General features: G+C 42.8%; 1 protein-coding gene across 2 annotated transcripts in view; it reads right to left on the bottom strand.

Moving 5' to 3' along the window:
* Positions 1 to 1543: 1543 nt before the first annotated feature.
* LOC146580207 (uncharacterized) overlaps positions 1544 to 12649 on the bottom strand; it is a 31421-nt gene continuing 20315 nt past the window's right edge. For both annotated transcript variants that reach the window (XM_085269570.1, XM_085269569.1), the window contains 2 exons: positions 11391 to 11443; positions 1544 to 3893 (listed from right to left, as the gene is read on the bottom strand). In XM_085269570.1, the coding sequence (XP_085125696.1) occupies positions 3176 to 3893; positions 11391 to 11422 (750 nt within the window). In that variant the 5' untranslated portion in view covers positions 11423 to 11443 and the 3' untranslated portion in view covers positions 1544 to 3175. The remainder of the gene's footprint in view (positions 3894 to 11390; positions 11444 to 12649) is intronic.

Here is a 12649-nt window from a genome sequence, read left to right as displayed (position 1 = left end):
TGTCGATCAGGATTATTGGCTGCTGTGGAAGTTCCTGAGGTGTGTACGTGAGCTAGTGTGGGGTTCAAGCAAACACCCACAGGTGTTCATTAGCCGAGGCCCCGAGGCCCTGGACGCTGCCCGCTGAGGCTCTAACTGCTGCGATGGCGAGGTTTAAACACCCGAGTCCCACGGTGATCACACTTATTATGAAGACGGGAGCGAAGCGGCATTCATAAACAAACGCTTAGATGTTGTGGTGAATGGCAACGCCGAAAAGCGGCTTTAAAAATGTGTTCGGTATGTCATCTGTTCGTCACTGGTATAGTTTATTGGATGTTTTAATTGTGTAACAGAATTGGTGCGGAGGAAAATCACGAGTAGTGACTGGAGCAGTATTTTTCCATGCCCTTAGGTTGGCAAAAATCTGCCTCCTTAGGGAAACGACCACTTTCCCTTTGGCAACCAAGCTGTTATCTGACACGTCTGCTGACATAAGAAGAGCTTCTGTGAGGATGATTTTATGTCTTATTTTGTGAGCGTTAGGTGATGGAGAATATTTTGAAAGATCTGAGCTGTTTGAACTGTCGGTCCCCAGCAGAGCAGTTTTTAACATCATAGTTAGAAACCTGCTGGGTTACTTACAGGAGCTGTGCTACTTGTGTTACTCCTGTACAATTACAGCCACTGGACTATTCATTTACAACTTTTGAATACTAGACCCTAAAAGTGAAATTACAGTTCCTTCCACTACAGTCAGGATCTGGAATTAAATAAAAATAATTTGTTTTTAGTGCTCCGAATCATCACGGGGACAAAAAGCTAGTGCTCATCACACATTTGCATAGATTTCTATGTAAAAGTTAGATCACGCCTCAGTCACACTAGACTAAATATAGGACGGCAACTTCCTTGTGACTAGGACAGAAATGGTGGTGTGTTTAATTTCTTTTGCATACGACAACAACAACAAAAAGTTTCACAGGTCCAGTATGCATCAGTCCTCTTTGCAACTGCTTTTGACTGCTAGACCAGAACACCCATCGAGAGGTGGGAGGCAACCTGTGGGGTCCTGCCTGCAATCACATTGAAGATCTACAAATAACTGCAGAATAATTTATAAACAGGCAGATTACCAACATGCTGCAATCAATCTGAGGCAGTCGACACTGATGAGCACAACTTATATTCCTATATAAATGCACGGTTGACAAGTGCCTATGTCAGACTGACTCCGTTTTATTCCTGTTTTACTCATGGCCATTGATCAGTAGTTGTTGATCATCAATGGTTACGTTCCCCTGGCCGTAACATCAATGGTCATGAGATTTTGTTCCTTCAGTGGGCTGGTTTCAGTCATTATGCAAATGTACTGTTTATAAGATTGGGGGAAACCTGCAGTCAGCTGAGACTGAAGAAGTCACTTGGATGAGTGACGAAACGTTTCTCCCACTGAAAACGCTACGTCCAGATGAACAGAATCAACTTTTGGAGAACACAGCAGTCATTTTCAGACATTCATTCACTCAGTCCAAAAGTCTGCTTGCTGCTAATCTCAGTAGCGTTGGGCTCTTTCTCTGTCCAGAGATCTGCAGATGCAGGTCAAGGAGGGGCAGCCAACAGATGAGGCCTCCACAGGAAAGCAGAGGCTTACTTTGACATGTAGGAATCTACTGCACGCTGAGTGCAAGCGGGGCTTTAATTCAGGCACATTAAAGTAGCAGTTATTCGTTTGTATTCTTTAAAATTTAATGTCTGCAACAGGAAGTTGTGAAACTTTAAATACTGTGAATATCCATTTTACATTGTTGTTAACGTAGCGATTACAAGAAGTTCGAGTACTGAACTCGTTTAGTTTATAATTCTATAAACATTCAATCAACACGCAGATCTCTCCAGGTCCAAAAACTCAGTGAGAGAAAGATAAAATCTTAGGACTGTGTCCTCTTTCAGCTAGCTGTCAAGTGTAGCGTTAAATCCACAAGATACACAAATTAGACACAATTTTTCAAGTACTTCTATTTTAATTTACAATACAAACAAATCGAAATCATTTGGCAGCCAAACCATGACTGAAATGGGGGCAAATAGGGAAAATAAAATTAAAAGGCAACTGATCAGAACAGCTTATTTATTATTTGTGATTAATCAACATTACTTGAGTGCGGTTCCAAAACCAAAGTACTGATAAAGATAGCTATAAGACCTTCGAGAGCTGGATTTGGCTTACATTTGTATGAGATTCAGTGAATAGAGACAGAAGCGTGTACTTGGTTATGGAGCTATGGTGAACACTGAGCAGCCACGGGGGAGGCTGGCGTTAAAAAAAGCACTCTGTACTGCCGCCCAGCCTCAGTTAGGTCATCACCGAGCTGAGCTAACGTCACAGGCTGGACGAGAAGCCTTAAAGTGGAATAAAAATTAAAAGTAAAAAGCTAAGAGGGTGAAGCTATGACCCCTCTGAGGTTCACTCAGCAGCAGTTTGACCTTAGCTGATCTTACATTCACATTGACTAGAATAAATGGTCTTGTTTATGAAATGTTTTCACACAGTCATAACGTGCATAATAGCGACGATCAGCGAGTGAATAAGCCTCGATTAAAAGACAGCTCCTCATCCTTCATTTACGGAATATTCAGTAGATCAATTTTAGAAAGCAGTACGATTTTATAAATAACAGCAGAACAAAATATAAGGAACAAAACCATGATGACCTCTCCTTATCCACGTGCTCGGTTCCTGTACAGCCTATGGCAGGGACTGTGTTTGCAGAAGAAACACTAAGATCCAAACATGATAAAAGCAACATGTGGTGTATCGCTAACTGTGTGTGTGTGTGTGTGGACGAGCACATCCAGGCTTATTGGGACTGTGTGGAGTGTTGGGTGCACTGCAGGTCAAACTCAGCGTGCACTCTGACGTCTCTTTGGTTGTGGCTTCATGCAAAACTTGCAGCTTTGGAAATGTAGCCTCCTTCAAAAGGCACACATTATCTTCTGTCAGTATAACCACAGCTTAAAAAAAATTATCCAAGGGTTCAAAAATATATCTTTGTTGTAAACAGAGTTTCCATTCATTCCCGCGTTCTTAGATGTGAGCGTTATTCTCCAGAAGCGTGGCAACGTCTCATCGTGGTTTTGATGCTCTTTTGAGTCCTCAGAGTTTTTTTATGTGGTGGGTGAGCGCATTCGCCCTTCACTCATAGTCCTCTCCTGCCGTGGCGGCCTCCAGAGCAGCGAGAGCCTCTGCCACCATCGAGTCCGTGATGCTCTGCACCTCCTGCTCCTCGTCCTCGCTCTTCGACACCGAGATCCCGCTCTCCATCGTGGAGACGTCGGGAGTCTTTGTCAGCGTGAGCTCGTCCCTCGTGCCCCCTGAGGACAAGCTGGTGTTGCTGGTTTGGATGTCCACTGACAAGACGCTGCCCTCATCCCCCGTGTCACACGGGTACTCCGGGGTCCCTCCCACACCCTCGTCTATCTCGTCTGCTGAAAGCTCTGGGCTGCTGAGCCGGTGCTCGGAGCTGGTCCATCCGTTACTCGTCGCTTGGCTCCTCTGGATCTCGTAATTCTCTACGCTGGGGTACACGGGCACCTGGCTCAGACCTTTTTCCTGCGTCATCCATTGCTGCCCCACCCCTTGTGGCTGGATGATGTAGAGCCCTCCCTCTGTCGGTGGTATACTCCCCTGACGGTGCAGTCTTTGGTTGACATGGTTGTTGTCAACTTCTAGTTTTAGTGTGCTCTCATTGGACTTGCTGTAAGCCATGTTATGAAAGCCATGCTTCTGCTTGGCCTCACCATATAGGTCTCTGTTTGGGGCCCCGCCCGGGCGGCGATGGGGCTGGTAGAGCGAGCTGCCTGTGGAGTCGCTCTTCCTCATGTCCACTGGAGCTGAGGGGTCGTAGACGTAGCTGTGAGAGAGCAAGACCAGAAAAGTCACTGCTAGAGTTACAATGGTCATAGACTGCTCAAAAAAATATAACTACAACTTGATCACGAGGGTAAAGAACATGCTCAGGTAAAGTTCAGGGGTATCAGTCTTTATTGTTAGGAAGGAGAAACCACTTCACCTGTAAATCGCTTTTCAGAGGAAACAAGACAACCCCCAAAAGCGATCAGCACATCAATATGTATGACTGCAGGGAGGTTCGCTTTGTCTTAATGCTATGGAGGCTATACAGTCAGGCGCGGAGAGCTGGACATGACCGCAGAAGGGCATCAAACCCATCAGCAGGACCAGTGTCTGCTCCTTTGTGTAAACAGGAGCAGGAGGAGCACTGACAGAGCCTTTCTGACCAAACAGACTCCACGAGGGAGGCGTGAAGTCCCCTTTAATAGGATGTATGCTCAGATTAGCACGATACAGCTCAACTGCTTCCCCCAACCCAGTCATGCTGGGTTATGCTGCAGGCGGCATCACGTTCGCCACGGCATCTCCAGACTCTTTCACTTCTGTGCTTGGTGTGAACCTGCTGTCGTCTGTGGAGAGCGCAGCAACCACACCTACCTGTTCAAAGCCAATCAGTCAGTTGGAAGAAAGTTGGCTTAACAGGAGTGTTGAGGGAAGCAACATGGCCTGTTTTGGACATGTCAGGGAATTAATAACACAAAGCTAATAAATATGCTAATAATAATTTCACATTAAAAATCAATAATAATGTCTAATATTTTTTTATTTAATTATTAAGGTTAGGAGCACAGGTGAAAGGATGGAAGTACTGCCTAGTCAATCAACCATTTTGAAGCCTGACAGATGAAGGCTGATGGTAAACTTGAACCAGGGTAAACAGTACAGTATCTCGCTCTGACACGAAGTGCTGTAGAAGTATTAAATATAACTTTGTACTTAGGAACAGTACTTGCGTGTACTTTAGTGAGCTACACTTTGCCGCTGGGTTTTAAATTGCTAATGTGACAAAGTAAGTGTTTTAAAGAGGTCACTGTGGGCTACAGACACATGTGAGAGACATCTTTTGTAAACCTTCAACGACTAGATGTAGTGAAAACACACCCCACAGTATTTAAAATGCAAGCTCACATTCAGTGTCATTTTAACTTCTTATTTAAGCACAGATGACTTCTGACTGCTACAAACTGAAGATGAATTTCAAACTGCTAGAAGAGCGACTCCTCGGTTTTAGCCTGCGGATCACCATGGTGACAGACGAAAGGGCTTTCAGTCAGTCTGACGGGGCTCCTCGGGTCAGATGCGCCGACGGCCACATACTGTACACTGACAACGACAAGGGTACTTTATTGTGCGGCCGCTGCACATTTTCAAATGCAACGTGATGTCCGGGGCGTGCATGCTCTCGATGTTTACAGAGGCTGCCTAGAGCCTCAGCGGCGGTAAGTTCTGCACTGCTCATGTAAATGTCAGATATATTATGCAGAGCGTTGTAGGAAGGAAATGTGCACAGGCCTGACTGCACTCCTCTTTTGGGTTTAAAATGTTTAGTACTCCCTTTTACTTCCAGATGTTGGTTTATGAGAGGCGAACAGTGGAAGACACACAGATGTTTAGTCTTTCTGTTTGACTGTAAGCTTAAAAGCTAACCTTAGCATAAAAGAAGTGTTTCTTATACAATTAGCTTCCATTCAAATAACACATCAGGCTGAAAAGTAAAATAAAGAAATTGTTTTAGGAGAAATAATGTTGGCTTTCTAACGGTTAGCTCAGCCGGAGGATGCTAGTTTAAGGTCTGTTTGTTCAGTACGAAGGTGAAGTCACAAGGCAATTAGCCTAGCTTAGCTTAAAAAGCAAAACCTAAGTTAAATAGTCAATCCGGTTGTTCAGTCTGACGTCACTAGCCGTGTCTGGGCCTAAACTCCGCTGCAGGTCCATATATCAAACGATCACTATGGCATTACTGAGAGTTGAAAAACTGTCTAAAGTCTTTCATCTTTAATAAAATGATCAGCGTTCTGCTCTACCAGGTGTAACAATTGAGTTTAACATCCAGGCATCCATGAAAACGGAATTTATGACATTTAACGGAGTTAGAAGTTAGCAGGAAGTTAGCTCGCTAGCTTCTATCTAAATACAATATAGCATGTCCTGACTGCGGGGTTTTGGAAACAAATTAAAACGTACAGCTCTGTTATCACTTCCAGCATAAATGAAGACAGAAAACTAAACAACAGTGACGTTTGTAGGGTTACTGAAGTTGGGCTAGCTGCTATATAATGATGTGCTACGTGACCGCTAGCGACACAGCTATGTTAGCATAATATAAACAAGCTAACTTTTTTCTGCACTTGATAAAAGTTAATGTGAGTGTTCTCGGTGGTCAGAAACAAATGTAATTGCATGGCAGGATGCTGTAAAAGGACCAAACTTCAGCCAGGAGAACAACTGAGATAATCCATCCATAATACGAGGTTAGTCATTCATATACTGCTGCATGGGCTGGGCTGTAGTTACATCCTAAGGTTTTAAAAACTGAGCTTAAATAAATGATTAGCGGTAATAAAAGCCGAGGGAGGTCAACAGTGATCACTGACTGTTTTAGGAGCTTTTTGAGATTAAATAGAAGAAAATACAAAACATTAAACATGTTAACAACACAAAAGCCATATTAAACGCAGACTACTTTAGGCCCGGAAGTAGGATTCGTCACGTCATCAATTAACGACCCGATTACGCCAACTTCAGAGAGAAGAGTAAACAAATTCCTCACAAATCAACGCTGTCGCTTTAAATTAAGTATAAAGTAAATTAAATTTAACTATAATCAAATGGGGTTTTTTTTGCTAATGCTAGATTTTATAAGATGCTAACTGTTAGCTAACTTCTTATATGCAAGGAAATGTATTATTGTGAATTTTATTCCAAGTACATACAAATAAAGTCAAGTGTTTTAGAAAAAGGTGCTCAATTGGCTCTTTGGGGCGAGTGATACCGAGTTAAACAGTGGCATTGTGACAAATCAGTTTAACAAACGTCTGTTTTCAATCAGAATAATAAAATGCCATGAAAAGTAACACCGACACATTACATCGCCCTCATGTGTCGCTGCCTCATTTGATGTTTTTGTTGAACATTTGCTCTCACCTACTTTGCTATCCCTGCTGTGAAATGACTTTCCCTGTGTATATCGCAGTGACACGTGTGGCCAGAGATTCGTTGATGTCGTCCCAATTCCTCAAAAGATGCTAGAGGTCAGCAAAGGTCTGAGACTAATTAAAGCTCATTTATGGCACAGTAAGTATCCCCTCGCGGACATAACGACAACCTGATACCTCCACTTTGAAGGATGTTCTTACAAGGACACGAGGCAAAGTAGTAAAAGCAGTACAAGTAAAAGACGGCTTGCTCTCACGCTCACGCCTCGACAGGTATTACAAGTGTTGGCGAGGGTGGGGGGTTTGCGGTGGGGATGGCATAACAGTCTGTCAGACATCGCCTGCTGCGAGCAGCTTGTGTTTTTCACGCCCATATTTTCTTCATTTCATGTGTTTTTTCCTCCACCCTGCCAGCCTCCATCTTTCACCTCTCCAGGAGCTCCTGTTCCAAAACAACCTCCTCCTCCTCGCGTCTCCTTCAGCGTCACCGTTGTGTAGCTGCAGCTCACTAATCTTCTACAGCTTCGCACTTGACTTCTCCTTCATTTCAGCATCTTCCCTCAAGCTTTTCTCACCTCCCGCCTGCTTCGTCTTAAGTTGTCATGTTCACTTGTCTCCATTTTTTTTTTTTTTTAATCTAACCCTCCTTTGGCTTCACTCTTCACTGTTCAGTATTCAACATGAGCTCAAGAAGTCCTTAGAATTAAGAAGATAACTTTCAAACGTGCAGATCGATTAAATTGCAGCATTCTGTCTTCCCTCCCAGTACGCAGACACACAAACACAAAGCCACCTGCCTACGCGGTTACAGTCACACACACGTGCGCTCACCCACTGACTTAAGCACCTCTCTCTCACCCTGCATCATTTCCTTCTCCCCTCTCAGTGGAAAGCTGAGAAAATGAATGTTTTCCATTTCTTTTGCTCCTGGGCAGCACCGCTGCCAAGGTGAAATTTGAGGTGTACTTTCAGAAAAGTGAGAGATGCACAGGGCGTTTTACTACAGAAAAAAAATATAATTCATAAAGCTGGATAAAAAGACTTGCGGGGGACGACGACAGGACGCCTATCACCAGAGAGCAAAACTAAATAAATGACACACTGCTCAAACTTTCTGGTTTTGGTCTTTTGCTGGAGTGGACGGCCAAAAAAAAAAAAAAGAGGCAACATATTCTTTGCATACATGTTGCTCAAGTTGATTCTTCAGAGCGCTCGCTTTAGAGCCGATGACGATCATTCACAGGCAGTTCAGTGATTAGACACGTGCACAAGCACAATACTACTTTCCCTCATGTGCTACAGAAATTAAAGCTGATTGCATCTGTTCTGAAATACAATGGTGCAGAGGTGCCTATAGATTTTATGCCAGTGAAACCATTAGAGCTGTGATGAACATCCTAATCTTTTCAATGTGAGGCACTTTGTCCTCTTAAGTCAGGGGTGTCAACCTCAAATACACAGTGGGCCAAAATTCAAAACTGGAACAAAGTCGCGGGCTAACATTAATATTTATTGAAATATATTTATTCCTCCAGATATGAGAATGAATCTTTTCTTATGGACTCAAACAAGTTTTGCTGAAAAACTGAATATGGAACAAGCAAAGCTTAATACTAAACAATATATATATTAGCTGTATAATACCAGTAGGCCAGCTCTAATAGTAATTTGTTATGGCTTTGCGGGCCAAATGTAATTAGGCTGCGGGCCAAATTTGGCCCGCGGGCCAGAGTTTGACACCTATGTCTTAAGTGGATGAGAACTTCCACCTTGCACTGTGAAGTTCAAAGGAAATACTCCAGCGAAGGGTTCGCAAAGCGTGCACGCCCAAGATACCCCGATCAAAGATTTCTCCATTCATGCCGACTCCATCCACCACAATAAGTCAGACTTGTTTGTGATTGTTCCTCTTAGATTTGATGAACCACTCCTACTGCTGATCCAGTAATCTAAAGGCCCAGCCATGCCAGCCCCCCTCCCCAATCCTGTTAATCCCAGAAATGTGACACTCCAGACAATTACAGAGGAATGCGTGCTTGTCACAAGCATTCACATATGTATCTTTTGACATGGGAAAGAAAAAAAAAACAAAAAAAAAAAAACAGCTGTGTAGTGGGATTATGACTCTGGTATGTGAATAGCTGTGTGCACATTCATTAATCTGCAATCAAGGCCTTGTTTCTCTGCCCTATTCTGTCTCCTCGATCGCCTCACAAAGCACAGTGATGTCGAGCCCTGACAACGATGTCGTGTAGGCTTTAATGACTAGGCAGCCCGGCAAAAAAAAAATAAAAAAAAATACAGTAACATGGAGGTGAAGGCTATCGGCATATCGACTCACAGTTTGTACTAAGTATCCACATGGGGCTCGCAAAGCAAACGTATTATAAATAGGCCTCTCACTATCGGCATGAAACAGACAAGAAATCATTAAGTGGCCAAGAAGACATTAGAAGTGGCACTGACGAGTGACATTGGGAAATCAACAGTTAGAGGTTGTTATTGAGGAGCTGTTTAGAGGTATATGGAGACCCATTAGAGTGAGTAAAAAATTAATACTGTATTTTTGGACCATAAGGCGCAATAAGTGAAACAAAACAGTCAGATAAGTCAAACTTTACTCAACTCATTCTTCTTGCTTCCTCCACTTCTGTACCATTGATTCATTAATGTTGAATTCTCTCGCAGCTGCTCTATTCCCATGTTGTTGCAGTATATTAATGACTAACCTCGTATTGTGGATGGATTATCTCAGTTGTTCTCCTGACTGAAGTTTGGTCCATTTACAGCATCTTGCCATGCAATTGCATTTGTCTCCAACCATCAGGAAACCTCACATTAACTTTTGTCGAGTGGAAAGAAGTTAGCGTTCATCCTCCAGCTTCACTGTGTTTATGTTATGCTAACATAGCTGTGTCGCTAGCGATCACGTAGGACATCATTATATACCAGCTAGGCCAACTTCAGTAACCCTACAAACGTCACTGCTTAGTTTTCTGTCTTCATTTATGTTGGAAATGATAGCAGAGCTGTACATTTAAATTTTTTCAGAAATCTCTCAGTCAGAACATGCTATATCATGTTTAGGTGGAAGCTAGCGAGCTAACTTCCTGCTAACTTCTAACTCCGTTGAATTGAATAAATTCTGTTTTCATAGATGCCTGGATGTTAAACTTAATTGTTACACCTGGTAAAGCAGCAACACTGATCATTTTATTACAGATGAAATAATTTAGACCGTTTTAACTCTTTAACAGTGTTCGTTTGACTTTGGGACCTGAAGCGGATGGAGTTTTGGACCCAGATTACTCAGTGAGGCTCCTGACTACGGTAGCCGTAATGCTCTGACAATTTATCAAGCGGTGCAGCTTCGTAGCTTAGCAAGCTTACTAAAACAGTTTTTGACAGATTTTTGATTGCCGTGTATCAAGTAAAATTGGTTAAAGGTCAGTAAACACAACCAGAATTCATACATAAGGCACACCGGATTATTAGGCGCACTGTCGATTTTTGAGAAAATTAAAAGGATTTTAAGTGTGCCTTATAGTGCGGAAAATACGGTATATCATATATGTGGGGGTTATTTTCTTAGCTGTTCTGCAAGAAAAGATCAGGCAATCCCCGTTCAGCTAGTGGTTACACCAAGACAGAGTGAGAAAAAAAGTGGGAGACAATTATCTGAGTGAGCATTTTATATAGCTATAAATACAGCTAAAAGTCACAGCGTGATTAACTTGTAAATAGTGATTTTTTTTTAAGTGATACTGCAGTTGTGAAACCTGACTTTATAACCCCTGATGAAAACCTTGAACATTTCCAAGAATCAACCCTTTTAATAAACGGAAACAATCAGCTTTAAGATAAAATGCACCCACTGGAAAACCCTGTGCCAACACCAAACTGTCTAAAATAACATTTTGGCCTATTCCAAAATCAAAACTCCTCTTTTTACTTTAGTCAAATCATCTTTTTGGGAAGAAAAACAAATTCCTACTTGTATGAAAGTCTTTTAGTTTTGTAGCGCATGACACTACTTATAAACCCTTAGCAAACTCAAAGTGACCCAACAGGTAAATATGGAAGTGGTGTGACATCTTTATATGGTTTTCTTGTAATTCTTTACACACACACCCTTCCTGGTAGAGCAACCCTTCCTCTTTCTCTTCCCTCCTCCCTCCTCCTTTTCTCCGTAACAAGAGTTCTTGAGGGAGTTCTTGATTACTGTGGGGTTTTACTGAGCATCAGTGTTGTGACAATATACAAAAAGGACGATGACTGCGTAAGACGGAGAAGTGGCGCACAAAGAAAAGAACAGAAACACAACAAGAGGAAACACTTCTCACCTTTTAATCATCCGGCAGCATTGGCACCCCATTTGGCTAGCTGTGTCGTGGAGCTGCAGAGAGACATGAACAAAGTTATCAAAGTTTAATCACACAGACACCCTTCAACTAAACTGAGCACGCAAACTCTCAGGTGTCAAAACATGCACATATCGTTTTCACCGCAAGGAAAGGTTGCAGTTTACTATACTGGACGGACACACACACACACACACACACACACACACACACTGCTGTGGATCGGACCGTTTACCACCTCTGACATACCGATGGGTTTAGGAACCAGAGCTTTTTCAGGGCTCTCCTGAAGATTTCACCCCGTTTTTTTGCTCTGCCCTTGCTTTTGGATGCTATTAGAACATCGGCATGAAAACTCTGTCTGCCTGAAGTGCCGACAGAGATGTTATTGCCATTCATCACTGTTGTGTGAGTGTGTTGTACCCATGTGCAGGATGAGAGTGACCTTTTCTCTCCTGGTGGTATGTTTCTTCAGGCTTTGGCATTTCATTGCCTGGATAAATAATTAATCACCGAGTCTTGAACGGGCTTGTCTGAACGCGAAGGAGAGAGGCAGAGATCGAGGGAGGTAGAGGACACTCTGTCTCTTTGGCGAGAAAAAGGAAAGGCTGCGTGGCCACCTGAGAAAACAACTTCTCTTCCTAACCTTACCTCTCTGACCTTGCTGCGCTTTATTTTTGGTTCTAGCTGACTCCTTCGATCAGAATAAGCTCCACGAGTGTAATGTGGTGACAGAAATTATAGGGTGACACTGGCGCAGAGACACATTGTCAACAAGGAATTAATTATAGGGGATAATGTCTTTGTCATTGCTGAAGAGAAAATTGTACACCATATCATGATGTTAGGGAGTAGCATAAAAACACTGCTGGACTTCATTTAAACGATCTGTCTGGTGTTATAAATAGCAGGCGACAGGCTGGAGACCTGTCCGGGGTCTCCCCCGCCTCCCTATGATAGCTGGGATAGACTCTAGCGCCATCCCGGGACCCTGAATTGGATAAGTGGAAGAGAATGGATGGATGTTCCTGTTCAGCTTGGAAAACAGTAATTTTTGTAAACACAGAAAAAAAAGATAAATAATTTAACATGTACAGTAGATGCAGTTCATATAATTGGACTTGGATGGAGGTAAACTTAAATGAGTTGGTGGGATTCAGCTAAATAAGTTGGAAGTAGGCCTCACTGAAGCAATCACTTGATCCACTTTTACTGCTGTGATGGCAGCAATTCAAGGTTCC

The sequence above is a fragment of the Mchenga conophoros genome, linkage group LG3, assembly GCF_057382185.1.
Source record: "Mchenga conophoros isolate Kocher_MC1m ecotype Shallow Benthic linkage group LG3, M_conophoros_male_GT1.1, whole genome shotgun sequence".
Lineage (NCBI taxonomy): Eukaryota > Metazoa > Chordata > Actinopteri > Cichliformes > Cichlidae > Mchenga > Mchenga conophoros.
The sequence above is the reverse complement of the archived record's forward strand: the minus strand, read 5'-3'. Positions and strand labels throughout refer to the sequence as shown.